At 42.7% G+C, this 27,369-nt stretch overlaps 1 protein-coding gene across 1 annotated transcript in view; it reads left to right on the plus strand.

The window, feature by feature from the left end:
• Positions 1 to 26,070, plus strand: part of RASGEF1C (RasGEF domain family member 1C) — a 71,277-nt gene extending 45,207 nt beyond the window's left edge. The window contains exons 5-14 of the mRNA XM_027643424.1: positions 4,576 to 4,788; positions 6,311 to 6,385; positions 9,280 to 9,375; positions 10,450 to 10,552; positions 10,654 to 10,733; positions 11,358 to 11,453; positions 15,786 to 15,881; positions 16,011 to 16,134; positions 18,172 to 18,244; positions 18,647 to 26,070. Coding sequence (XP_027499225.1) covers positions 4,576 to 4,788; positions 6,311 to 6,385; positions 9,280 to 9,375; positions 10,450 to 10,552; positions 10,654 to 10,733; positions 11,358 to 11,453; positions 15,786 to 15,881; positions 16,011 to 16,134; positions 18,172 to 18,244; positions 18,647 to 18,671 — 981 coding nt within the window. The 3' untranslated portion in view covers positions 18,672 to 26,070. The remainder of the gene's footprint in view (positions 1 to 4,575; positions 4,789 to 6,310; positions 6,386 to 9,279; positions 9,376 to 10,449; positions 10,553 to 10,653; positions 10,734 to 11,357; positions 11,454 to 15,785; positions 15,882 to 16,010; positions 16,135 to 18,171; positions 18,245 to 18,646) is intronic.
• Positions 26,071 to 27,369: the final 1,299 nt, after the last annotated feature.

Genomic DNA, 27,369 nt, shown 5'->3' on the forward strand with positions numbered 1-27,369 from the left:
AGGAATATATGAAGGCATAGCATAGACTGAATGTGCTGGTGACAATTCAAATAGCAACAGAGCTGTGATCTCCCAAGTTAGAATCACAGAATCACGGGATGGTTTGGGTTCAAAGGGACCTTAAAGACCATCTCATTCCAACCCCCTGCCGTGGGTGGAGACACCTTTCACTAGACTGGGTTGCTCAGAGCCCCATCCAGCCTGGCCTTGAACACTTCCAGGGATGGGGCATCCACAGCTTCTCTACGTTTAAGTTCTTATGTTTGAAGAAAATGCAAATATTAATGAACATGTAGCTTCTCTGGGAGCATGAAAGTGGCAGAAGACAGCAGTGTGTGGCCTGCTGAGCAGCAGCTCAGGGTAGATGTCTGTATGGTCTCTGTTCAAACATGAGCTGTGTGTGTGGCAGAATAGATCACAGTGAATGGAGTCTCTGGGAGACCTGCTTGCAAATTCAGGTGGGTGAACCTCATAAAAAGACCACAAAGTCCACAAAAATAATAAGCAAATAGTACACAGAGAGTCTCTAATTACTTCTAGGTTGACCATGGGATGTGGAAGAATTCAGTTCCATTGGCTACATGAAGGCCTGGCCTCAAGCCACAGAAGGCTGCAGTTCAGTAGAACAACAAGAACATACCCATGAGGCTGAGAGAGGAGAGAAGGAATCAGCAGGGCTGCAGCACAACAGAAATGAAATTGGGCCCTCCTACGCACATGAAATATGTCAGAGATGGGAACAGCTGCCCTTGGGCTGGGCTGGCATCATGTCTGGCACTTTCAGGGAGCTGTAGGCTGGCCTGGATCCACTGGCTGGGCTGGCCAGCCTGTGGGAGAGAAGGGGTGGGAAGGGGAAGCTGTGTGACACAGTGATGGAGGTGAAGGGAACAAAAATGAACTCAGAAAAGAGCCCAAGTGGCTTCAGTTCCATTAACTAGAGTAGTGAAACTCCCTCTAGGGGAAGAGGCAATGGACTTGCTCCTGCCAACCACCACAAAAGGTGCCTTGGAGCCCTTCAGCATCAGTGAGAGAAACCCATACAGACCCACCAACATCATGTCCACTGGGAAGAAGGAACCAGCCAAAGAGCAAAGAAGAGGGGCTTTGTGTGTGCTCTTTAAAAGCAGTAGTTGCCCTGGTGAAGAGCCATAAATGCTGTAAATCAACTTTGCATACAAAGCAATAGTTTATTTGTCTAACCTGAGCAAGCACTGCACACCTTTGCTCTGGAGAGTGCATGGCTGTGTACCAATGCTTGTGGGTGCCCTGGGAGCCCTCAGACTACATTAGTCTCAAATCGTTGTTTTTCAGATATTACCAGGCACTGTGATTGCAAGTGATTATGCCTGAGCAAAATCAATAATTAATTTAAGAAACAGCTCATATCCTACAATGCAAATTGCCTTTTTTAAGGGACAGCACAGAGGAGTGGTGGTGCCCGTTAGTTGTTCGAAGGAAAGTTGTTCCTGTTGTGAACCAGAGAAAATAAAGACTGAAAGATTTGTGATGTCATGCAGTCCATGTAGGTCAGTGCAGGATTTTCCCCTGCAGTGTGTGCTCCTGTCCTTTGTAGAGTCCACTTTCTGAAGGCTCTGTGATGTGCTTAGAAAGGTGTCCATGCTGAGAAGCATTTCTGAGTAAGTGCTGTGATTTGCATTTAGAGCTAGAAATTTTAATTAAAATTTGAGCTCCTAAGCCACCTGCTGAGGCCTGCTGTCTTCAGAGGAACTTTCCTAGTTAAGAACGAAACATTTTCTTTAAATATTAAACAGTAGTTGCTTCTTTTGACTGTTAATGTGGCAGTGAAGTGAAATTGGTTGATGGAGTCCAGCATGCAGCCCCTGTACAGTGGGGGGTCACTTTGTGGCAAGATAATTACCAGCACATTGAAGGTAATGAACAATGTTGTTTTCACTTAGTGATTGTGGTTTAAAGAAGGCAGGAAATGCTTTTACAAGGGCAAAAGCAGGATTTTTTTTTTTTTACTTTTTTTTGTAATTTTTTCTCCAGTGCACACAGAAAAGCTTTCTGGGCAAGGGTGCATCCAACCACTTGTATCTTCAAGAGCTCTAATTTCTGTGGAATTTTTTGTGTCCCTTAAGTGTCTCTCTCATTTCATTCTTTATTAGGTGATTGGCTTACCTGAGTATTCGATTACTGTTGTCTATATCTGGTTTTTGTGCCATATTCTCTACAAAACCAAGTGAAACTAGATCTCTTGATAAGGATCTATTGAATGACTGGCTAATATGCATGTCTTCCAAGCAATTTTATGCGGCTTTTTGGCTTTTCATCCAAACAGTGAAGAATTTGGTGCTGCACAGACATGGCTGGTCCAAGATTTCTCATCCGAACTCCTCTTAGAAAGAAGCCTTTTAGCCAGATGTTTTATATTCATTAGAAAACTTGGATTTCAGTGCTGTGCCTGCCCACCCCCCCCTCCCCAATTAGTTTCCCTGTTTACAAAATGTGTTCACAAAAACCCAAATATGTCACTATTTGAGTTTTCACTAAAAAATAACATTGTGTTCATAAGCAGATTTGCAAACACACCTGGATGTAAAACAGAGAAATATTTAGATGGTGGTCAGTAGTTCGAGTCCGGAACAGTCTTTGTAAATCAAAAGTGTGACCACCTGTTTGCATGAGGAGTTACATGAAGAAGGCCTGTAGTCTCTTTTGCTTGGAGCTAATATACATCCATAACAGATAAAAAATGAGGGTGGGCTTTTATTTTCCTCACTCAATTTTCGCTCTTCCTGTGTGATTTGCTTCCAAATGCATTCTGTGTTGTCATTCTCCAAGACAAGTCCTCTTGCCTTCTAGATGCTTGCTTCATTTCAGACTTAACAGCTTTTTTTTTTTTTTTTTTTTTTTTTAAAAAGCCTGTCTACATCCTGCTTGTCTGGCCCACATTCTGGGCCAGCTCAAGAGGATGTCTTCCTTGAGTGGAAGGAGAGGGTCCTCAGCAACGTGAAACCTTCTGTTAGAAAAGATGCGTAAAAGTTACAAAGTGTTGCCTCAAAAGTTGAAGCACTTGGGATATTCTAAAAGTCTCCAGCCTTTCCTGTAATGAAGGCACAGTATTCATGTTATTCTTCACTGTGAAGCAGAAGAATGGCTACTTCCAGGGTGCAAATGGGATTCTGTGTAGGAAAAAGGGCACTGACTCTGGTTTCTGGTTCCTTAAACACAAGTGCTATCAATGCCTAACACCGAAGACTATCCACAGCCTACAAAACTCTGAAGGAGACAAAGGCTGGATCTAAACCACAGGATTCAGTACTTCCCAAGAGCTTCCTTGGGCTGTGTCCAGCTTGGGACGTGACACAAGTGTGTGCTGGTCTTTATGGGAGGCACCATCTCCCCCAGCTTCTGTGCTGATGACGAGCAGGGTGTGCAGGGTGCCAGGGTGAACATCTGTGCAGTGCAGGTGGAACAGAGGCTCCTTGCCAGCCCAGGTTCCTCACTGACAGATGACAAACTGATGTTACTGGCAACTTGTCATTATCAAATCTTGTTTGGATGGGGAGCGAGGAGTTATTCCACTCGTGAGCAGCCAGGGGATCTCTCCGCTGTGTGTCTTCATGCCAGAAGAGTTGCTGGTAGTCACCAACCTGTAAACTGTTCTCCCAAGTGATCATGCTCTTTGAAATTGGGCAAGCACCCCTTGCACCCATGCCCAGTGCTCATTTCTCTGGCTGGGAAAACCCATGTGACCATATTCCTCAGCAGGGTATAGTTCATCCTCCATGTCTGGCTCTTGCCAAGGGCATTTCCAGTCAATCCTTGTCTTTAGAGCCCATCTACCTGTTCTCTCCGTTATCTCAGTCCTGTGATGTCTGCATCTGTCAGTCATGAAGAGCTGAAGTAATTTCTTTCTGCCCATCCTCCATGGCCAGCAGCTCCACTCATTGTCTGTAAGGAGCTGCTCCAGCTCTGAGAACAACCTGGGCACCTTAGTAATGATCATCCTGCTGAGCACATGGCTGTGCTCAGAATACAGTATGAGTTTCCTTCAGTAGCAATTAACATTTTGGATGTTAAATACTCAAAGCTACACAATGCTCCAACCACTCCACCTGGGTAGCAAGCAGCAGCATGCTCCTGCTGCATTCAGCTCAAAAGGATGGAGAGAATAGTGTTAGAAACATTTCTTACTCCTAATAAATAAGAGTTGACAAGGCAGCATTAACAGGTAGAGTACTCAGCCAACATGCAGCTGGTATAAAGGATAGGTACTGAATGGTGCTGTGCTCCAGAAAGCTGCAGTAACTCATGTTGTAGCATTCCCTCTCCTCTGACCCTGATTTTGGCAGGAATATGGGAGTATCAGTGCCAGCCCAACCCACCAGTCCTGCCTGCCTCTTCTCTTGACTGCAGTCTCTTTCTGTGGTCCAGAGCAGAGAACTGTAATTAAGCCAACTGGTTATTCTGAAATAGGGTTGTTGGAAATAAAATGGTGACCTGTTGCTGGCTTAGGAGTGTCTTGCAGAAGGGAAAATTCAGCACAAAACCACTCCTTTGTCAAATTTTCTAAGTGGCTTATGTTTCTTTCTCTCTCTGTCTCTCCAGGCCTACTGGAAAAAGATGAATCAGCTTTTGCAAACCCTGAATCAGAAGCTTGCCACCCTCAGCCATGGGCAAGAAGGGATTGTCAAGATCAGTGCTGCTGTCTCTGACAAGCTCGTTGCCTTTAAAACTAAACCCCCATCAATTCAGAGAGAAATCCTGAGTGTCTGCAGTGACCCCTACACTCTGGCTCAGCAGCTGACACATGTGGAGCTGGTAAGTGGGAATGGTTCCCAACTTCTGCAGCCAGAGATATTATTTTAAGCCATCAGCTGCTAAGTATTCCAGACATAACTAAAAAATGTCTGCACTGCTGCAGCACATCCCATGCTGTATCAGCACTGCAGCAGGAGACAGGGTTTGACAGGTTAAGGGATGCTTGGGAAGAAAACTGTAAATCAGAGTGTTCCTGTGCATGTTGGGGAGGGTCACTGCACTTCAGCTTGCTTATTTATGAAATGTGAATCACAGTCCCAGGAAGGTCAAGTCCCAGGAAGGTCACTTCTATAAGGTACTCAGAGCCCCACAACCTGCAGGTGCTGTTGAAATGGCTGGTCATTGACTCTTTTCTCAATTTGGAAGGAATTTTAGCAGTTCAAATCCATTCCTCTTGATACACAAAGCATCTGAGTTGTCTGATATGGTTCTCATTCTTCCCTTTGGGTGTGCAGATACCACCCACAAGAAGTCCTGCTGTTCCCCCCGTTGGGCTGCAGTCCTCTCCCAAACAGGCTCTTGTTGGTAATCACTCCAGTTGCAGTGCCAAAACATTGGACAGCCTGTTGTGTTGCACACCCTTCTCCCAGGGTCAGGTCCTCCCTGCAGACCTCCTGGATGTGCACAGGAGAACGTAAAACATTGCTGCCCTCTGCAGATCTCCTGTTGCTCTGATGACTCCCTGCTGCCTGTCCTGTGGACACTGTTCATCCTTGAGAGGAAGGCTGGGAAAGCAAACCATGAAATGGATTGTGGATTGGAGTGAATATCATGAAATTAGCCTTGGGAATTCTGAAGGTAGTTGATATTCTATTTGTCAAGAAGTGGAGTGGTTCAGAAACCCCAAATGTAGGATCATCTCACCTAGGTTAGTTTTCAGAACATGCAGGCTTGGCTCTCTTTGCTTTATGTAACTTAAGCCAGAGAGTAGAATTCCTTTTGCCTGGAGTCTTTTTCTTGCTTTTGTTTTTTTTTTCCTCCATAGTACAATTGTCTTCCAAGGGGAGATTCCCTGTAACTGAGGCATCACTGCCTTTTTAAAACAGATGCAGTGAGAGGTTTTCATTCCACTGTACTGTAACCAATGCTCTCTGCCTTCTTTTTCATTACTACATGTGATACACCAAGTACTCTGCACTGAAACTGTCTGATGCTTAGTTGTTAGTAAGAATTATTTGCTGCTTATTTAAAACAGTTATTTGCTGGACCATAGCAGGTCTGAGGCAGCATCAAGCACAGAACTGAGGTCTGCTGGCTCCCAGACAGAGCCCTGTGCATCCAGCATAGTGGAGGGGACTCTTACTGTGGCTTGTCAGTAATGAGACATATTTATGCTCATTTTCTTCTTTCTGCTGAAATAGTTCTAATTGTTCTTATGAATTTTAATGTGTAGTGTTGCTTGGCTGTCTACCAGCTCAGTAACACCATTCAGAGGTGACAGATAATGGCAATGCCTTACCAAGGGAAATAGGAGATTCTGGGGTGCTTTCTGATTTTTTCCCTCTCTCTTCCCCCCCAACAGGAAAGGTTAAGTCACATTGGACCCGAGGAGTTTGTGCAGGCATTTGTACATAAAGACCCTCTGGATGGCACCAAGGTATGGTTTCTCTGCATGCAAAGTGTCTCCTGTGATGTTTGCCCAGATGAACTGGTGTGATGAGGTCCCCAGGAGCAGGGCCTGAGGCATGTGCTGACCAAGGCCAGGCCAAGTGGTGACCAGTGTCCTCCCATCAAGGATGGGACCTGTTGGCAGAACTTGCCCTGGCAGGTCATTGCCATTCCTTCCTGGTGAGAGTACAAGACTGGCCAGCACCCTGATGTTCTGTTTTCTGGCTTGTTCCTCCCAACCTGCTTTGACTGGGATGGGTGGTTTGTGGCTTTACACATCCAGGGAATGTCTGTTCCCTCTGTTGAAGGCTTAGAGGCTCGGGATGTGATGTAATGCCCAGAGTGTGTGCCCAGACACCACAGTAATGAGTCAGTGCATCATGAATCAACGTACTCCTCTCTCTCCACAAACAGCTGTTAACCCAAAGCACCACAGGGAGTGGAGTGCCTGACCAGGGCTTCATCCAAAGGCTGTGAAAGCCACTTGGAGTCTTTCCACTGATTCCACTGGGGTCTGAAGCAGCATTTCAGTGAGTGCCTCAATGAGGAAAGAGACTTCCTAGCTGGAGAGGGAGAGTCAGAGATTTCACATATTGTCTGAAAAGAAAGAGGGTGGAAAATTCTTCCCCTGAACTGCATGTGGGCTCCCACTGAGATCATACATCAATGGCAGAATTTCCTTACTGGATGCTGAACATGTGTTTGTAGTGCTGCACAAAGGGCTTGTAATGATGAAAAGATGGATGGATGGATGGATGGATGGATGGATGAATGAGAAGTGCAACATTCTTCTTCTTGGAGCCACAGAGATTCTGCAGTTGGTTTCAGGGTGAGGGAAATGGCAGAGATGCAGTTCCAGGTATTCTGGAACTGGTCACATTCTTTAAGAAGGAACCCCTCTCTTGCACTATAACCTCCTTCCAGGAAGTCATAGAGAGCAAGAAGGTCCCCCCTGAGCCTCCTTTTCTCCAGGCTGAGCCCCCTCAGCTCCCTCAGCCACTCCTCATCAGATTTGTGCTCCAGACCCTTCCCCAGCTCCTTTGCCCTTCTCTGGACATGTCTTTGAACACAGCAGCACAAACCCTTTGTGGAGTCACATTTTCCCTGACCTGTGAAGAACACCCCTCTTGAACACAGGGAGTTGGCTCAGGTCTGAATTCCCTCCAGCAGAAGATCATATTAAACATCTTTCTTGTGCGAGGGCTTCAAAAGGCTTCACTTATGAATGTTTATCAAGCATTCTGAGTTGCAGATGGAAGATGCTTGGGAGGTGCTAAATATTGCTGCCATTTATAAAGCTTAACCTTTATAAAGCAGTCTGTCTCAACTTTAACTGCTGCACATTTTTCACAAGTTTTGTGTTATTATCTGTGGTCCTTACGCCCTGGCACAGGACAACAGTGCTGAGATGGAAATACCATATTTGGAACAAAAATGGGGTTTCGTGTATTTTTTGCTGTAACAGGGAACAAGAAACAGAGCTCATGAAAAGCAGCTGCTGTGCGTAGACTGGGGCTGATTTGGGTTTCCTTTGGGTTTTCTGGTATTTGCATGCTGCTTGCTGACATTTACTTTTGAGATGCTTTTAAAATACACTGTTACTGTATATGTAGTCTATTCATAAAGTGCCTCAGAATTCCAGCTTTGTTAAGCTTTGCTCCTCCATAGCATGGTACTGTGATTTCTGTTTCTAAACACGCCCGTATACAGAATCACAGGTGAATGTTTTCTTACTTGGAATTACCTTGGGAATCCAATTAAGCCCCATTACTGAAGGGGTTCTTAGTCATTTGTTTGCCTTACATAATATGAGTGATCCCATTGACATTAATGGATCTATGCTTATGCATTGTGATTTTCTTCTTAATGACACGTGTTTATAGTAGTGCTGGGAAATGATCATCCTAATAAAAAAAAAAAAAAAATCAGTATTCTCTGGTACCCTCTAGTGGATGTTAATGAATGTTCAAACAAATTTCGTGAACTCCAGAGAGCTGTGTGTCCTACATGGACTGTCTAACAACTTAGGGCTGGGAAAAGGACTTGAATTCTTATAATCCAAAGCAACATCTTCAGGCTGTGCAAACTGCCCTATCACTCCTCTGAAGTCAAATTATCTGTTGATGACAGAGGAAGTGGAAGAGTTCAGCCAAGTATCTGCTCCCACAACCTGTATCAGTTATGGGAATTTATGTTCAGTTTTATATAAGTAAGTGAAAAATGTGCTTCCTGTAATGGCTCTTATCACTGAAGTGTCTCTGGCATGTAAGTGACCTGTTCAAGTGCAGCCATCACGGCAGAGCTGGTCACTAAGAGCCTGTTTTCCTGAAAACTCAATCAGGGAAATAGTTTGGGGTTTTTTTCATAAAGAACCAACTAGAACTGTGTTTTCTCTTGCTTATCTCTTGCACACTTCACTAAATTCCAGTCTCTCCCCTCCAGAAAAGGGCTGAGGGTGACTGCATTTACTGAAGGAAGTCCCAAAATCAAGGCCACAGACTGGGCATGCTGTGGAAGGCTGTGCCTGTCTTATTTTGTCTGCATATTCTTGTTGCTGTCAGAAGCCTGCAATGCCCCAGCTGTTCATATCTCAGTGACCAAGGGTCAGTGCAGCCCGTGCCAGTGAACACTTGCTGCAGGCAAAATGGGCTGTTTTCTGTGCCCCAGTGTGAATGGTGCAGTGTGACACACTCAGCTGAACCCCCCTCTGCCACCCACCCACCCACCCAGGGACTTTTTAAAAGGGGCCCTCAGTGCACAGTCTTCCACATGCATGAGAGAGATGTGGCCAGTCATCATCACCTTTGTGCAGCATTTATCTTAGTGATCAGCCAGCTACCTGGAACACAGTTAGATCTTTCTGTGCTTTTCCCCCCACCCCAGCCTTGTTTCAGTGAACAGAAGAAGACGAGTAACCTTGAGGCCTATGTGAAATGGTTCAACAGACTCTGCTATCTCGTAGCAACAGAAATTTGCATGGTAAGTCAAAAGTATGTGGCGTGTTTTACCACATGCCTGAGGTACCACTCTGAGATCTTACATTAATAAGCAAACCTGGGGATTTATTTCTTATGACCCAGCAAAGCATCTGATGGGAAGTTTTAGTGATACTGCACTTGCAGAAGCGACCTGATAAATGACAAACATATTGCAAAGCACACGAGGGATGCACTGTTCTCTTGATGTAGTAGGAGCACAGTGTGGAATAATGAACCCTGCAGGGAAAAAGAGAGTCAAAAATGCCTCGAATTATCCTGTGAGATTTCTGCCGGAAAAGATTCTGGTGGAGCCGTATTTGTTACCTGTCATCCTAAGGCTCTGTTGTGTGTGTAAATTCCCACTGCATGGCTCTTTGTCCCATTGCCCATTACTGTAGCTGTGACTGTTGTTTCTTCACTTGGTCATGGTTTTAGTTTGTTTTATTTGGCCCCATCAAAATGAAATCAATGTTTTCCCCTTTGAAAAGGGTGTGGAAGGCAGGAATAATAATAGTTTAAAGAGCCTGGACAGCCTGGCTCTTTTGAATTACCACTTGAAGATCATCTTTGGGAAAGGGAGGATGATTCCAGTCAAATTAAAATGTGTATTTAAAATGCACACTACTGTTTGGCCTGGCTGTATTGCTGGAAGGGACAGAAGAGGGGAAAGGGATTAATGCAATGAAACAAACTCTTTCTGGGACAAGGATGCTGCTGCTATATGGGTGTGAAATCCTGCCCTTAGGAAAGTCTGTGCTGATGTGCCCAGTGACTGGAGGGAGGCCAGCAGGGAGCTGAGGCCCTGCTTGGGCTGCGTGTTCCAGCATTGAACAGTCACTGAGGCGAGCCTGGGGATTGCTGTGGGTTTCTTCTGTGTCACTGCCATGAGAGCTTTGATTTTGGAGGCTGCCAGTCACCAGCATCCACTGGATTGCTGGAACAGAATTAGGGCCAGTGACTGATAGCAGATGGTCCAAACTGTGCATATAACCATGCTATACATGGTACAAATGCCTAGGATGACCTCCAATTCTGCCTCTGCTTATTACAGATATTCATTTATTTTAATTTACAGCCTGCAAAAAAGAAACAGCGAGCACAAGTCATTGAATTCTTCATTGATGTTGCCCGAGAGTGCTTTAACATAGGGAATTTTAATTCGCTGATGGCAATCATTTGTAAGTACAGCTTCTAACCATGTCTCTCCATCAGCTGTCTCAGATGGAAAAGGAAGCCCGATTCTTATCCATGGCTCTCTTTTTTTCTCTCTCACTCATAGCTGGAATGAACATGAGCCCAGTTTCCAGGCTAAAGAAGACTTGGTCAAAAGTGAAAACAGCCAAATTTTTCATTCTCGAGGTAAAGAAGAGAAAAATTAAAGAAACGTGCTGATGTACTGCTTGAATTATATTCTGAATTTTTTTGTTTGGGAATTTTCACATTGTTACCCAGGTATGAGATGTTTGCAGACACGTTTCACAAGCAGAGGGCCAGATTCTAAGGGGAAATTTCCCAGGTGTAGTGAGGAAGGTGTGAATCTGCTGATATGTAAAGGGGATTCAGACACTCAAATAAATAGGAGAAATAAAAAAAACCAGAAATATGAGCCTATATGCCATAGTGCTTCCATTGATGCTGAATGTAAAGTTCCGAGTCTATACCTTGGATGTTGAGTGAACAGTGGCCCAAGGTCGGTTTTTTTGTATTGAAGATTCTTTGGCAGATATAGTGTAGTCCTTATTCTTTCACATAAAAGCTCAGTAAGCTGTTAGTAGAAAAATCAGAGGTGTGAACAGCCATGGGCTGTAACCTCTCACTGCGTCTTTGGTGCGTGGAGTTCTGTGGGTGTGTGGATTTTGAAGATGTACCTTTTCAAGATGTAGGCTAAGCTCTGCTCAGGGTTTGCTACAGCTGAGTGTAAAGTTGTTTTTGGAGGACCCGGGTTGCTTTCTAACCAACAGTGTTCTTCTTTTGTGCATCCAGCACCAGATGGACCCCACTGGTAACTTCTACAACTACCGAACAGCACTGAGGGGGGCTGCCCACAGGTCCCTGACGGCACACAGCAACAGGGAGAAGGTGGGTGTGACCACATCTCATCCATCTCCACAGGGGTGCAATGCATTGCTGCTGGGAGCCAGTGGCTCAAAGGCTTGATGCAGATGCTGTCCTCCCTTCCATGGGTCACCAGTGCGAGGCTTGTGTCCTGCTGAATGCAACTGGAAATGTAAATCTGTGGCTGAAAGAGTCTGAAGTGGATCCAAGGGCTTTGTGGACTTGCTCTGAGACACCGGGGGGCTGGAGAGGGCAGGACACACAGCGTGGAGGATGTTGTTACAAACATCTCTATATCCCTGGGAAATTCACATTGTTTAGATTGATAAACCTGATGGAACAGGTATTCCAGCCTAAAATGACTTTTATTTTGGAGCATCAGCCTGGCAGGCCCAGGTGGAACTGTGCTTTGGTACAACCGTGCTCAAGGCTCTGGCAGACAAGCCCCTGTTGTGCAGAGTGTGATGTGAGATGGAGAGAGAGGGCACAGCACTGGAGACGAGGTGGTTCTCCAGTTACATTAGGGAAAGATGACTTACCACAAGCACTGCAAAGGAGTCTAGTCTGAATCCACTGCAGCAAATTTGGAGTGATATTCTGTCCTTGTGAATTTTCATTTCATTCGTTGCTGCCATCTCAGTGAGCAAGAATTGAAGTGTTTCATCAAGTGTTCAGGGCAGATACGGAGCTTTCTGACATGTCACTGATGCTGCAAAAATCAGACTGACAAGATGTTGGAGTGCAGGATCCTCCTGTTTTGTGCTCCAGTGTGTTTCTTGTTAATTTTCTTATTTCTCCATTCAATTCTCTATTTTTTTTTGTTTTATGGAAGAGGGTTTGTATTTAACGCTACAAGTGTCCACAGTCAGAAATGGGTAATCTCTGCACAGGGCATGGCAAAGGTAAAGTAGATACTGCAGGAACAAGAATAATATGGAATTTAGTATTCATTCACTAGAGGAGCCAGACCAGATGCTAATCTCACACCCCTGTAAATTTGATGTAAATCTGCTGAAGCTAATGGAATGTCCCAGCATTTACAGTGAAATGAGATCAGCATCTGGTGGCAGGCTGACTCAGCTGCAATGGGAGTACACTGAGTTGTTCTGAAAAGCACTTCTCTGTGCAAAGGAGGGATGATGGCTTTGGATGTTTGGGACTGGCAAAGAAATTCTTTTAACTCTCACGCACTGCAGTGAGGACCTGTCAGTCTGAGGTGCTTCTGTGACCATGATAGATATTCAAACCAATTCTTTATAGTTTGACTTAACTTCCTGTGAAGTCAGCAATCTCTGTCATATCTCAACCCCTAGCTGGTTAATACTGAGGGCAGAGAGGTTATTAGATCAAAAGCAATCTACTTTACATCAGAAAAAGCCATATTCTGTTTTCTGAACATTAGTTCAAGAAAATGCTCCAGGATATGATTTGGTAGCTATTCAAACAGTATTTTACAGTGTCAGATAAAGCAGATCATGTAATGCTTGCTGTAGGATTAAGGAATATTGTTTCTTTTTATAAGCTAGACTTATTTGTTTTAATGAGCTTGAAGAAAATTGAAAGAACATGATCACTTTTTTTGATAGCAAATGTTATGTTGCTTCTTGGCAAACGCATAGCAAAGCTCACTCTGAAGAAAATTTTTATCTTCAAAGTGAACTGTGCTGGCAGAGGGGTGTTACTCATTAGTAACTAAGTCTGGTTTTGTCACAGTCAAACGACCTGTGACACCTCCAAAATTAAGTCATTCCACAGGGAAACCCTGCACTCTGCTAATGACTTGTCCCTGGCTTTGAAATGCTGGGAGTATGTACAGTGCAGTGCCATGTGTTGTTGCTGTCTGATACTGTGGAGGAAGAACATGTTGGATCTCATTAACTTCCTTCTTTCTGCAGGAGGCAGTTGTGCTTCATCATGTGGGTGGGTTGGATGGCATGGGGTGGGGGGATCAAAACAGAGAGAAATATGAGTTTCTGGCACTAACCCAGATTTTATGCTAGTAAAGTGCCTGGATTGAAGCCAAAGCACTTTTGTTGGTTTTCCTACATAAATTTGGAAAGCAAAACATACTGGATAATATATTTTTATTGGGGAAATAAATGGTGACCCAAAGACAGAAATCCCATGAAAATGTGTAAAGAACTGGTATCCTCGGGTATGCCTTTGGCACCTTCTGGATCCAGATGAGAACAAGCTCTGCCATGTTCTCAGCTGACTGGTGGCTTTGTAGCTGTATTAGCATGGCATTGAGCCCACATTCATGTACCTTCCCTCTCAGCAAGGCTTTTCACTCCTGTTCAGTACCACTAATGGTGATGACCTTGCTCCCAGGCAGTGTGGAGCAGGGCAGGACAAGCTCGCATCTGCCTGCAAAAAAAATATGTAGACAGAACTTGGCAGTCATTTCTAGCTGTGGATCAGTGTCTGGCTCCAGCTCTCCATCTATCCACAGTGGTTACAGTGGTCATCATCATTTTTGGTAGAAAATAAATCACATAGACTAAATTATATTGTTTACTGCAAGTTTGTTGATCTAGTTTGAATATTGTGAAAATGAGTCCTGAAACACACTTAGCTCAGTTTGCCTAGAAATTGCTCCACCTGACCCTGATAGGAGGGCTCAACATTTTGGGGGAATAGGATGTGCTTTGTTTTCATTCTGAATTTTATCAGGATAATGCCAATGGCTCTTGGAGTGTCAGTCCAGGCTTTTTTATGGGTACTGCAGTGGCATTACAGAGTTTATCTGTCCCATAAAAAATCCAGCAGAGATGCAGATCTTTAGCTGTTTACTGGATGTGGTATTTTAGCTGGAACAGAAGTTGGCTTCCATTTTCACAGCACGTGTTGGTAGTGCCTTGTGGACTCCTTGCCTCAGTGAGTGTTTTCATGTCTGTGACTTGTTTGCACTCCTAGCAACACGAAGGCTGTAAACTGGAAAATAACAGCTGCCAATCCTGTTCTAGGTCCATTTCATATCCCATTACAGCTAATGTACAGCATGAGATGGAATAACAATGCAACATTAAATACTTAACGAAAGGATTGCTGCCTTGGCTGGTCTTACTTACCATGAAGGCACTTTAGCTTTGGTGCTGCTTAACAAGCTACAGTTCAGTTAATATACAAGCAGACCAGTGGAATCATTTGGACACTGCCATGCACTGTGCTTTCCTTCATGTTTGTGGTGATTAAGTTTATACTTGGTGGCTTAAAAGACAGGTGTTGCTGCCACAGGAAAATGCTCTCAGAGGCTGCTGACCTTACAGCTCAAACCCTCCAAGCAGCCTTTTTCTGTTGTGTGTCAGTGCTGGAGAGGTGGGGAGACTGAGATTTGACTATCAAACCCCAGAGCCCTGGGAGTCAGCCTTGTCATGGACTGGCCCTTTGTCTTACCTTTCTTTTCTCTTTGAGTTGTCTCACAAGAGGACCTGGAATGACTCTGCTTCACTCTGGATCTCTGCTGGAATGCTGGGGATTCACTTAAGGAGCATTGTTACTGCGTTCTGCTGTACATCTGGCATCAAATTTATCCCTGTTGAAATTCCATTAATTTCAAGAGTCTTACACAGAGTAGACTTCTTTTATAGCAAATTATGACCCACCTCTGGTTGGTTAGGGGGAAGGCTTGGATCACTGCATACACCACTCTGCCCTGGATGATGGCCAGGGCTAATTTTGAGCACTACAGTGGTCTCTCTGGCTACTGTTGGCAGTTTCCTGTCAGCCAGCTTAATGTTTTCAATCCTACTGTCTGTGGGTTAATTTGGAGAAGCAGGTTGTACTAATCAGGCACCAGGAAGGAAATTACATGCCTCGAGAGGTAGCCATGCATGGAGCTGTTGAACATGAAACAGCTTCCCATTAACTGTTTGTAGACGAGTCCTTGGTCATGAAATTTTATTCTGCCTTTCCTCTCAGGGACAATACTGGTTCTTTGATTCCCAGCTGTCTTTAAATTGCTTGGTTTGTGCATTCAGCATCTTTGCTTACAAAGACACAACAGAAAAGGGAAGAGTTGTGAAATGTTATTTTGCTCTTTGCTGTCTGATCTTGTCATCAGGCAGTGATGCTGTTGATAATAAACTGGATTATTAGCATTTTCTTAGTCATGTTATTGTGCTCAGTGAACATTGTGTTCATTCACTTTCATCTCAGCATACATTCTCCTGATGGCTGAGGGTCTCTCTATACACTACTGCCCTTTTGCCTGCCTGTTATTGTGCTGCTTTTTAAGTGCATAGCACACTGAAAAGTTAATATTTCTTTATTCTCCTCTCTCCCAATTGAGTTGTTCTTTCATGCAGAGAAAATACTGAACTGGAAAGATAATAGTTATGTCGTTTCTCTTCGCAGATTGTGATCCCCTTCTTCAGCCTATTGATCAAAGACATTTATTTTTTGAATGAAGGATGTGCTAATCGCCTTCCAAATGGACACGTCAACTTTGAAGTAAGATCTGAACAATGTTTTTACCTATCCCATTCTGATAGCACTGAGACAGTTTGCCTGCAATTTTCAGTGCAGACCAACAAACACTGAATGTGAGATAATCTGAGTGGAATGATTTCATGTTTACAGAAATTTCTGGAACTGGCTAAGCAAGTAGGAGAATTTATAACATGGAAGCAAGTGGAATGTCCCTTTGAGCAAGACCCTAACATCATCCACTACTTGCATACTGCTCCCATTTTTACTGAAGATGGTAAGACTCTGTACAATCTCTAATCATTAGAAATGTGTCTCTTTGTCACTACTAATTAACACCCTGCTCCATGCTTTGGTGTTCTCTCTCACTGACCAGTCCCAGTTCTTTCCTAGCTTTCCTGTCACACAGCTTGTGTGACACATCCCCAATCTATCCATGGGTTTTTGCAAATATAACCTTCTAACACACAAAGCTGCTGCTTTTCTCTTGTCTGTAGCCTCTCTATGAGGCTCTGTCTGGGAAGTTGCCATTGTGGCCTTATTTTTGCAGTCACAAAAAGAGGCCACACAAGCACGTCATGGACTGCTGTGAATGTCAGCTGTCCCTTAGCCACTCATTCTGTGATTGATGGAGCCAGAGCTAATCTCTTCCACAAGCCAGCTCTGTCATCTCTTCAGTAAACACAGCCCAGGGCGACGGTGTCCAGCTGACCTCCTCCTCTCCAACAAAGAAACACGTTATCCACGGAAAAGAATTTTTAAAGAAACCTTTTCTAGTAATTAATTTAAGCTGTAGCTATGAAAGCCCTGAAAATATTTCTCTGATTGTCTCTTTGTGCTCATCTGTCCTCTTCAGTTTGGTATCCAGCATGTCAGACTGTGTCATTTCCTATTGTTAGCTGCCTCTCAGTACATTGTCATGCAAATTCTCTATAGATACCTTCCCCTAAGCTAAACTGGTGTTGGGTTTATTTTTTCTTGATTCTATAGGCAGTTTTCTGTGCTAATCCAAGGTAAGCAGACCAGACAGCTTTTATTTCACAGACTACTTCAGAACACAAAATACCGCTTCTAAAATCCTGCCTAAACCCTGAGAAGAATGACTGCCAAAATAGAATAATTGCCGGAACAGAATAATTAATGTGATTAAAGTCATGTGTTATCCAAAGGAGATAGGATGGAGGCATTTGTTCTGGCTTTAGGCTCAGTAGGGACAGAAAATGAAAGTCAGGGGTAAAAGTACAGTTTTTAGGCTACTGGACTGAAAAAGGGTGACCTCAACCCACTAATTGTTTGCAGATTTTCTGTCTCATGCCATCCCTCATATTCATACTGCTTTCATGAGATGCCCTTTGCAGAAGCCACAGGAGGCCTCTCCCCTTACCCAGGGGAAGTGCAGAGTAGAAAGACCTGCCCTCAGTAAAAGGTGGGAGGATATATGAGAGGGATGCTGCAGTGGCATGTGAACTGCAGCTGCACTGTGCCTGTCACAGCGTGGTGGAACCATGGGCCAGGACTGAAGTGTTAAAAGGCAATTGATTTGTAGCACAGACCTCAATAGTGAGATGGTTCCAGCATTAAAGAATAAAGCATCATGAAACAGTCAAATGAGGAAATGTGTGTGAACACAAATCACAGCCTGTGATTCTGTGAAGACAGTGAGATATTAAAGCACTGCCAGCTTGTGCAGGGGAAACTCTACAGTCTAGACACATTTTGGTGTCATAAAATGCATCCTACAGCGTAAAAATTTGCAGAAAAAAAAAAAAGACATTTATTTTCTTCCACTGCATTCTTTCTCTGGTTTCTGGAACTCACTCTTACCTCAAGGGTGTTGTGTATCCATTTAAGATATCATGTTCCCATAAGCTTTAAAAAGATTGAGGAAGATAAAATTGTGTTAAATGATGAGACTATCCTTATTTTTTAAAAACTTATGTGTTTAGCTGTCAGCTCTGTCTATCTTTTTTAGTGTTTGTGTAACTCTTCGTTAGCAGTGCTGTGATGAAGGAAATAGGCTCAGACCTCTATATGGAAAACCAGAGACCATTCAACTACTTAATATTGTTAAAAGGAGGTCATGCTAACATATTTTAACTCCAGAGTCCTTTACTGTTCCATGAAAATTAACCTTACAGCTTTCCAAGGTAGACATGTGAGCTAAACATCAGTCCTACTCATTACCAGCCACCTGATGGACCATAAAGTTTTAAAGTTTCTGTTGCTGTGTGGTACAATGTAGGACACACAAGAACGCAGAGAAATGGGAGGAGTTACTGATGTTCTTGGAATAACACATATTTACCTTTTCCAGGTTTGTATCTGGCTTCCTATGAAAGTGAAAGTCCGGAAAACCAGACAGAAAAAGACAGGTGGAAATCCTTAAGGTAACCTCTCATTTTATCAGCTCATTTCTAAAGTGCTGCACTGATAGCCAGTTTGTGAAGTGAAGGCATTTAAACTGTGACCTTTTGAGGGACCTTTCTTCCATTTAAAACTAATCTGCAGAGTTGAGGCTGCCCTGTTAAAAGCTCATTGTAATCTCAAATTATCCTCCATTTAAAGAATACCCTCTGCTTGCTGTACCCATGCAAAAGCCTGGTGTAGATGAGGAATACCTAACAATGAGGATCTTCCAACAACTTACAGCTTTTATAAGAGATGTATAATGGTTTGATATAAGTGAGAATCTGAAGAGAGTGATTTAAAAACAAACAAACAAAAAACAACAAAACACTTTACATTTGCCTTTTTTTTTTTTTCATTGTCCTTATGTTTTAAATTTACAGATCCACTATTTTAGGAAAGACTTGAAGATTAAGAGATTATTGCAGTAGGTCAAGGAAAAGAAATCCGCAAACATTTTGCACTACTGATTCCAAAGATGCCTGTTTGGGATTTAGACAATTTCTTTTGTTTGAGTTTTCCGTTGGGTTTTTTTGACTGCCTAACACGATGGATGAACTGGATTCATCCACTGAAATCAACAGGACTGTGTGCACAATGATGCTTTTCTAGCTATGAGACACAGAGAGGAAGGACAAACAGACTATTTGTGGCTGTGCCCAAACTGCGTCAGGATCACTGTAATTTCGCCTCTGAAGGAAAACGCAGGAAACCCAGGAGCATGGAGCATCATGGAACTGCAACAGAGAATGGAAAAGTGTAAAAAAGGAAAGCAAAAATACACACGAGTATTTCAGAAGCAGGTGCTTCAGGCAGCGGCTCTTTAAACCCTCTGAGGCTTGTAAAATTAAATCAAAAGACAGACACAGCAGCAATCTGGTTAATTGCTGAACGAAGAAAGAAGAACTTCACCTTGCAATTGCAGTCCCCCAGCCTTGTTGAACAAAGCACTGACTGCTGCAGGGATGAAGGCTGACATCACTCCTATGGATACATGTATGTCACAAATAGGCCACGTCAGCACGGGACAGTCCTGCAGACCCCACGGAGTTTTGCAGAGAACAATCTCAAGTGTGACTGTTGCTCAGTTATTCTTCTTCCCACGGCTGTTGTTGCTTTTCTTACTGTGAATCTTGGCTGGTCTGAGGAGGGCACAGAGTGCAGATGGTGCTGCTTAAAGACACCCCCCACCACCACTTCTGAAGTTGAATGAAGAAGAAAATGACTCTGGACTCAACTTACCTCTATTTAATGTACATAGTGTATTCCCTAAATTCATTGATGCCAAGTTGCATCTTTTAGAGGGTTTTATCACACTCCAAGAAAACAAACAAACAAACACTTCATTACCATTTCTATCAGGTTCCAATTAACACAGTACTGTTTATTTTCCAACAGGATGCCAGGAGGATGGGAGGTGGGGGTAATTGCTCTGAATTTGGGAACTACATGGTACACTTTAAAAGGAGAAAGGGTTTCAGACTAGAATGAATGCACTATTCATGAGCAGATAACCATTTTTGTCTTTTTTACTTTTAGGATCTAAACCACATTCACCATTACCTTACAGATAATATGAAATAGCGACTATGTCTTGTCTTTAAAGTTGTACAATAATCAAGGTGCTACTGTAACAGATATATTAAATTATAATGTACTATATTAGATTGAAAACTAAGCCCTAACAATAGACTAATTGTTTGTGTGTGGAAGGAATGTTTCTAGCTGCCCCAGAAAAGACCTCAAAAAAGCTTAAAAGAAACCTAAATGGCACAGGATATTGAACTTTTCATTTTTATTACTGACTTGATGCTGGCCTTTTCAGATGTTCCAGCCTTTCTCTGCCCACAACAAAAGGTTGTAACCCTTTGTTTGAGATCAGTAATAGTTTTATTTCAGTACAGAGTGATTCCAAGTGGCTGTAGTGTTTTGAAAAATTAGGCTAATCACAAAACCTGGCTGTGTTGGCCTATGCATTTAGCCAGGAAACTGGAAGTGTCCCTGCCCTCTGCCAGGCCTCCAAGTTATCCATGCCTGAGCTGTTGACCTGTGAGCATTGGTGAGCTGGTGTTTGAGGGCAGCAGGCTGAGACATGCTCTGTGTGATACCCTGCAGGTCTGTTGTGCCTGCAGTGCAGTTCTGATGTTGGGTTGTGACCTGTGGAAACCCGGCCAGTCTGGATCACGGCCACGTGGAATGTTCTGCTCCTGCACTGGCTCAGCTGAGCAGGTGCTTCTAGATTTGCTTACACAGGGGCTTGAAGCAGAACTTTGAGTCTCCCTTTCCTACAGGTCCATCAGTGCATGAGTTCAAGCAGGGGGGACATAAAACTTTGACATGTTTATTCAGGCTTTGTATGGAAGAACTAAGTGTAAGGATGGTACAACATCATTTCAGCCGGGGAATGATGACTATTCTGCTGATACTGTCAATATGCTGTTTGTTAATTTTTGTACATGAGCTGAGAGCAATACAGAGGAACATACACACATAGCCTTTCCTTCAGGCAGAACCATTTCCAAAATGAAGCCATTAAAAGCCTGTTAAATTCCAGACAAATCCAGAGCAATAACCATAAACATATTTACAAGAATGCTAATGCTTAAATGTGTTTGCTAAATCGTCATTTTTTCTTGCTATCTGCATCTTTTTAACAGGCACAGTGTGACTTCATAGTGGAAATGTAGGATTTTTATTTATCTGAGATGCAATATAGGTGGATGGGCCTTTTCTTAAAACCTGCTTCTTAAAATTGAAATCCTCACTCCTTTTCTAATGAGCCAATAGAGTCTGGTACAGCTGAGATTATAAAACCCTGAAGATAATTAAAATGTGATTTCTCATCATAATACTTTATATTTTGGGGAACCTTCCAGGAATTCAGTCGGTTTTGTAAGTATAAGTTACATTAGATCTCCTCAGGTTTATCACTAAACCACTTTCATAGTCCAAAACTTTCGAACCTCAGTGCTTAAAATGGAAGCATAAAGGTCAGATTTGGGTGGGTATTAAGGGCTTAGTGGGACTGTCAAAAGCACTAAATATCCTTAAGCCTTTATGTAGTCACACATTTAAAAGGTCTTCTTCAGAGGTGCTAAACATCCTCATCTCTTGGGGAGTACTCAGACTTGCTTTATGGAGGTGCATGGCAGATTAATGTGTAGTATTTGATGTCCAAAGACACTCACTGCTCTTTGCAGAATGGCTTGGAGATGAGAGTGCAGAGCATCTTAAAATGAGAAGACAGTGCTTTTAAAAAGTGGACTTCAGGAATCGTAGGTTGTCTTCACAGAATTTTGTAGCCAAAATCCTATTGGATGTCAATAGAAACAATGTAAGCCTTAAGTTACAGCTGTGGGTTGCATTTCTAGTTCATGTTTGGCCTAACCAGGGTGTCCAGCTCCTGGCAGGACAGTGGTTACAGCCTTGCTTCACCAGCAGGGCTCAGGAAACACGAGTACAACTGACTGAAAACAAAGCATGACAATTTGGGGAATAGATTTCTTCCAAAAATGTATTAGTATTACATGAAAATGAGGGGGAAAAGACCATGTGCAGTAATTAATTTTTCTTGCTATAAAGGTATCCAAGCACTAAGCCACTGTAAGTCATTAGACTAATATCTAGACAAATTACTAGTAGTAATGTCATGGCTTTCTAATTCCACTTTTTTGAGAGGATTCACCTCCCTGACAGCTGCTTGAACTAATGCTACACAGAGAAGAGAGCAAAACCAGACCTACAGGTCTGCAGTGTTGGTATCAAACCCCTAAGCTAGAAAGATGTGAATATGTACAGTCTTCCAGAAGCATTAACTTAGCTTCTGGTATACAGCAGTATTTTAAAAGACCCAAATACATGAAATCACTTCTGCATCTCCTCCAGTGTAATCAGAATGGCAGCAAAAGTCCCATTTTTCCATTTCTTGAGTGTGCCATTCTGCAACACACGGCTCGATATAAGCCCAGCGGGAAGCAATGAGGGAATTGTGTGCCTTCAGCTTGTGTTGAAGTCAGTAGATGAACTTGCTCAATGCCTTTCAAAAGACACTCAAATCATACAATCTTGCCCTCAGTTTCACATCAGCATCAATCCCATTACCACACGAAAGGTGGATGGATGTTGGTCAGCTGGGCGTGACTGAATTTTCAGGGCAAACACTCAAAATGAGTAAATCGCACAAGAATCCTGTGCACCAGAGTACCCTGAGCTTAGCCTATCGTCATTCCCTCTGTTAGGCAGTGAACACAATCCTGTTGTACATCTCTGGAAGCTCCCCATGTGGATAAGGAACGTGCAGATCCGGGAGCAAACTGCTGAGGTTTCACTTTAACAAAGTGTGGGCAGATGCTAAAGCACTTCAAATAAGAAACAATTTAAGCATGGAGATATTTTTCTCAGCTTGAAAATATTTTATGATGTGGTCAGTGGTGATAAGATAATCACTCAAGCCTGCCCCTTACTGATATCTTGGTTAATTTGTTGTGTTTTGTTGCAATAGTTTATGCACCTTTTCTTAAAGCACATGAGTGCTGGTTTGCACATGACTGTAAATCCAGTTTAGAACAGAGCTAAGATTACTGAATATGTAATTGGAGTTATCAACAAGAAGACATGTTAGTAGAAAAGATACTGTTATGCATATCAGGGTAAAAATGTTACACAGTTAACAGTCTCTGGCTTAGCAATGACTGTGCTCCATGGAATGACACTGATCCCAAGCACAGCGACGTGCCAGAGGAAAAACCCCAATTGATTGTGCTGGGCTTTGGAGCAGTCCTGCAATTATTAACTGTAGTCCAGTTTTTACTTATCGATAGGGATTAAACTGCATCGACAGCTGGTATAGTCCCTGTGCCAGGTGCAACTCTCAGATGGGAGGTGCACTTAATAGGGAGAAAATCCAGCCTTATCAAAAGTTTTCTTTGACATTGTTGAAATTTCAGCAGCAAATTCAAGGACTAAATCTGATCCAATGGATTGATTCATGTCTGTGATCAGAATTTGACTTTCTGGCTTTAAGAACCTTTTTCTCTTTTTAGACTGGTAGAAATTAGCCATACTATCTCAGATGATTCTCTCATTGGAAATTAAAACCCCTTTGATTGTGAACTGATTATTTCCATTGTCGTAGTTGCAGAATGAGATTAGGGAGTGACAAGGAAACAGGGAAAAGCCCCTTTGTTACTGCTCAGAGGCCCAACTGTGGACCAAAGCTGTCTTCTTTTTTCCTTTCTAACACTACCTGTTGAGTGAAATCTCCTCTGTAGTTGGTGCAGGGCATTACTGAAGTGTGGCTGGGGAACAGCACACGCATACCTGGGGTCTGTGTGGTGGCACATGTGCTAATGGAGGCACAGGGGGGATTAGATGATTCTGTACAAAGTCATATCTGAGCCTGCACTCTTAGCTTTCTGATCCTGGGACACATCCCTTTTGAAAGGTAGAAAGTTCTTGCAAGTCCACCTGGGACAAAGCCTACTATGCTTCCTTATCCATCCAACAGAATGAGTACAAGAAAATTCTTTTGAACTAAAAGAGGTTTCTTAGTGGACATGAAACAGTGAAGAATTTGTTACTGATCTGGAGTTTAATCTGTTTTGTATTAATTTCTTTTACAATTCTTTTTACACATTTCGCATATTTTCAGATATTGAAAAAACACTAAGTTCATTAAAGCTAATGGTCATAAAGGCATCACATCCTGCATTTTTACATTATGCAAGATGTAGATGGGGACCCAGTAGCTTGTATGGGTGGTATTTCATACACTCTGCATAGGTGCAAGACACTGAAACTCAGGCTACAGCCTCAGCTACAGAAAAAAAAAGCTGAATATGAGTAACTCTTGCCCAGTTTTCCTGCCCTGCTCTTTGGCCAGGCAGAGGCTGTAGTGCTGTAAATTCACAGTGGCTTAGACTGCTCCCTTTTCCCTTGGTGCCTTTCCCTCCACAGAAGTGGTATTTTGCTCCATAAACAGCTCTTGCAAAATGCCAAAGGAACATTTTTCTAGCTCTCTGCCATACAAAGGCTCTGTAATCATACTCCAGATCTGTCATAATAGAATAGGAGTCCTCCTCTGTTTTCATCCCTGTGGCCCTAAAGCTGCCAACCCAGATTAATACTGCAGTGCAGCAATGTTCCCAGGCTTTCTTGAATGCAGAAAGACTTTGAGTTCAGAACTCGAGTCCTACAAATTAAATGTCTGTACGGGAAACTTCCTTCTAAAAGGTGCAGAGCCCATTTAATGGAGTTCTGAACAGAAAATTCCATAGTCCAGCTACCTTTCAGAGAAACACAACTTCCTCAGTGAACTGTTACTGGTCAGTACAATATCCCTGCTTTCATTATTTAATTATGCTTCTAGAATTCCAGTCTTTTTGAAACAAATGTTTGATGGTTTGTTGATGTTTGGCCCATGGGCAAACAGAGTTGAGAAAATGGGGGTTGTAGTCTGGACAGTTGACATCATGTGTGTTTCTGTAGCAGCCCAAGTTGTGTTATCACTTACTGTCTGTCCTCTCCTTGAACCAGAAGGAATTGTTCCAATAGAATCCTCCTAATTATTAAAACTTAGCAAAAGACACACACACAGGGTTATTAAATTCAAGTGTTTCAAGATATGATTCTTACAAATGTGCAAGTACTTCCCTTAGGGATCTGTCTGTAGAAACACCGTTTGCTGGTACACAACACAGATGGAAAATAAATTATCCTCTGGGTTTCAGAACTCTTAGCAAGTGTTCATCATCTTATAAAGGTCAAAAATCAGATTTTAAGGGTTTTTTTTTTCCCTTTTAGCGACACTGACTATCAGCTATCTGAAACCTACACTCCAGGAACATGCTATTCAAAAACTGGTAGAATAATACTGTTTAGTCACAGACCTAAAAGCACAGAGTAAAAATGGGTAAGCAGAACTGTCCTTATTTTCAGATTGAGAAATTCAAAGGTTGAATGACATGTCCTCGATCACCTGAGAAGCAGGTGCTTTCAAAGGATTACCCCATAAAAATATCCAAATTTTAATTTAACATTTCTTCTGGTGTAACTCCTTTTTACAACTGTGCTTAGAAAAATGGGAACTAAATTATCACTTTAGTTCTGAAAAAGAATCAAGCTAGGGAATAAATATGGATTAAAAGACTGGTATATACTTATCATGTGAGTGATAGCAATGAGGAACTGTGCTTTTCCTGTACCTTCTTCATTAAATTAAACAATTTCATGTTAGGATTAGTATTTCCAGGTCAAATTGAAATCCCTCTACCTTAGAATCATAAAAATGTAGAATCATTTAGGTTGGAAAGACCATTGAGTCCAACTTTTAACCCATCCATAACACCCAAACCACGTAGCTTTGTTCGAAGTGCTCAGAACAAATACCAACACTTTATTAATTGCACAGGCAGGAAACGGCAAAGCTACTTGAAAGTGGCTGTTAGGATTTTGTGACTGTACATAGATCTTGCAAAATGTTAATGGTAAATATGCATTCTGTACCCCACATAACCACTGCGAGCATAGCATGGTCATTGTTACGCTTTATAGCTGTTGTGGAAAATGTCTTAACCTGCATTCATGATGGTAGTGCCCATCCTATTCCCATGCCTTTTTATACGGTTGTGGTAAGATTGTTATCAACTCCTTTTGTCAGTCATGTTCCAGCCTACATACCTATGTATAGAATTTATATATTAAGCCCCCCCCCTAATTTATACTGTGTTTTAACAGTTTGCCTGAACTGTCTATGGTTTCTAAATTTTGTAATGTGAGTGTCAAATAAGAATAATAATTAAAACGAAAAACAAACGGCTTGGCTGTGGGGGTTTTGTTCTTCAGTTTTGTGGTAGAGATTTCTACAGCTGCAAATCTTTATAATAACCTGCAAAGAAATTCAGGTTGCTTTGAAACTCCAAAATACAAAGATATCCCTGACTCTGCACAATAATTCATGAATGTGTTTGTAGGCAGAAATGTATCTGTGGTTTCTGCTCTCCTCATTTCCACTTTGCTGCTTCTCTCTTCACTCTCACACATTCAGAATATTGCACTGAAGGAAAAGAGATTCTCAGTTTCCATAATAAAGCATTTTCCCAAATAGGAGTCGTAGAATGGAAACTTCTTCATAAGGAGAGCAAAAAGCTAAGATTGGACCTGAGTATATTTAGTTTGTTCCTATAAAACTCCATGGTACAACTGATGTTTAAATATGTTCTTTTAATATTTGTATTGCTGAGGGCAATACAAATAATAAGCTGAGAGCTTCTACAGAGATGAGGGACCCATTTCAGTAACAATGTACAGTAAGAGACATCTTTGCAAGTAGCTTAAAATTCTTTTGAATAAAGAAGAAAGAGGCTCAGAGGTGAAACTCATGTAGACATAAGTGGTGGAGTTTCCTTGATGTAACACTGGGCATCTACACTGAGTTGCTTCTGTGAGTGTTCAGCACAGCCTGGTCCTGCCTGCTGTCACCAAGTGAGAACTTCTGTCCATGTCAGTAGTGGCACTGACTCCAAAGCCTGTGGAAGTGTGATGTGCAACCTCCTTTCTCAGCACAGTGTTCTTACTCACACTGCCAGAGCTCTTGCCAAATAGGACTGTTAAGTAATCTGGATGAATTTCTTGTAAACTGTGGCTTTTTAGGGCTTCCCTGTGTCAAGCCCCCAAGTCTTTTTCAGGCTGAGACATTTCAGTCCTCAGGAGGCCCAGCTGTGCCACAGAGAGCGAGAAAAGTCCACTTTTCAACCATCCCTGGGAGCCTTGCAATTAAAGGGGGTGGATTGGATCAGCTCAGCCCAAGGTGATCCCAGCTGGGCTGTGCATTAGCAAAGTGCAAACCAGTCTAACCACTGCAGAGAACAAACCTCACCTGGGTGGTGACCTGCCAGCTGTTCAAGGCCCTGTGCTCCCATTGCCAGTGTGTCACTGTGCTGAGGGCAGTGTGGGCCGTTCCCGTCTGCCACTGCTCACAGCTCAGAGAGAACCACCACATCTGGCAAGACTTTTCACCAGTGCACATGTGAATGGACACAAGTGCCCACTCTCACACAAAGTTTCTGGGCCACTGCATTTCTAAGAAAAATTCTAATAACTCACTAAG

This window comes from Corapipo altera, unplaced genomic scaffold (genome assembly GCF_003945725.1).
Source record: "Corapipo altera isolate COAL_440 unplaced genomic scaffold, ASM394572v1 75, whole genome shotgun sequence".
In the NCBI taxonomy this organism is placed as follows: Eukaryota; Metazoa; Chordata; class Aves; order Passeriformes; family Pipridae; genus Corapipo; species Corapipo altera.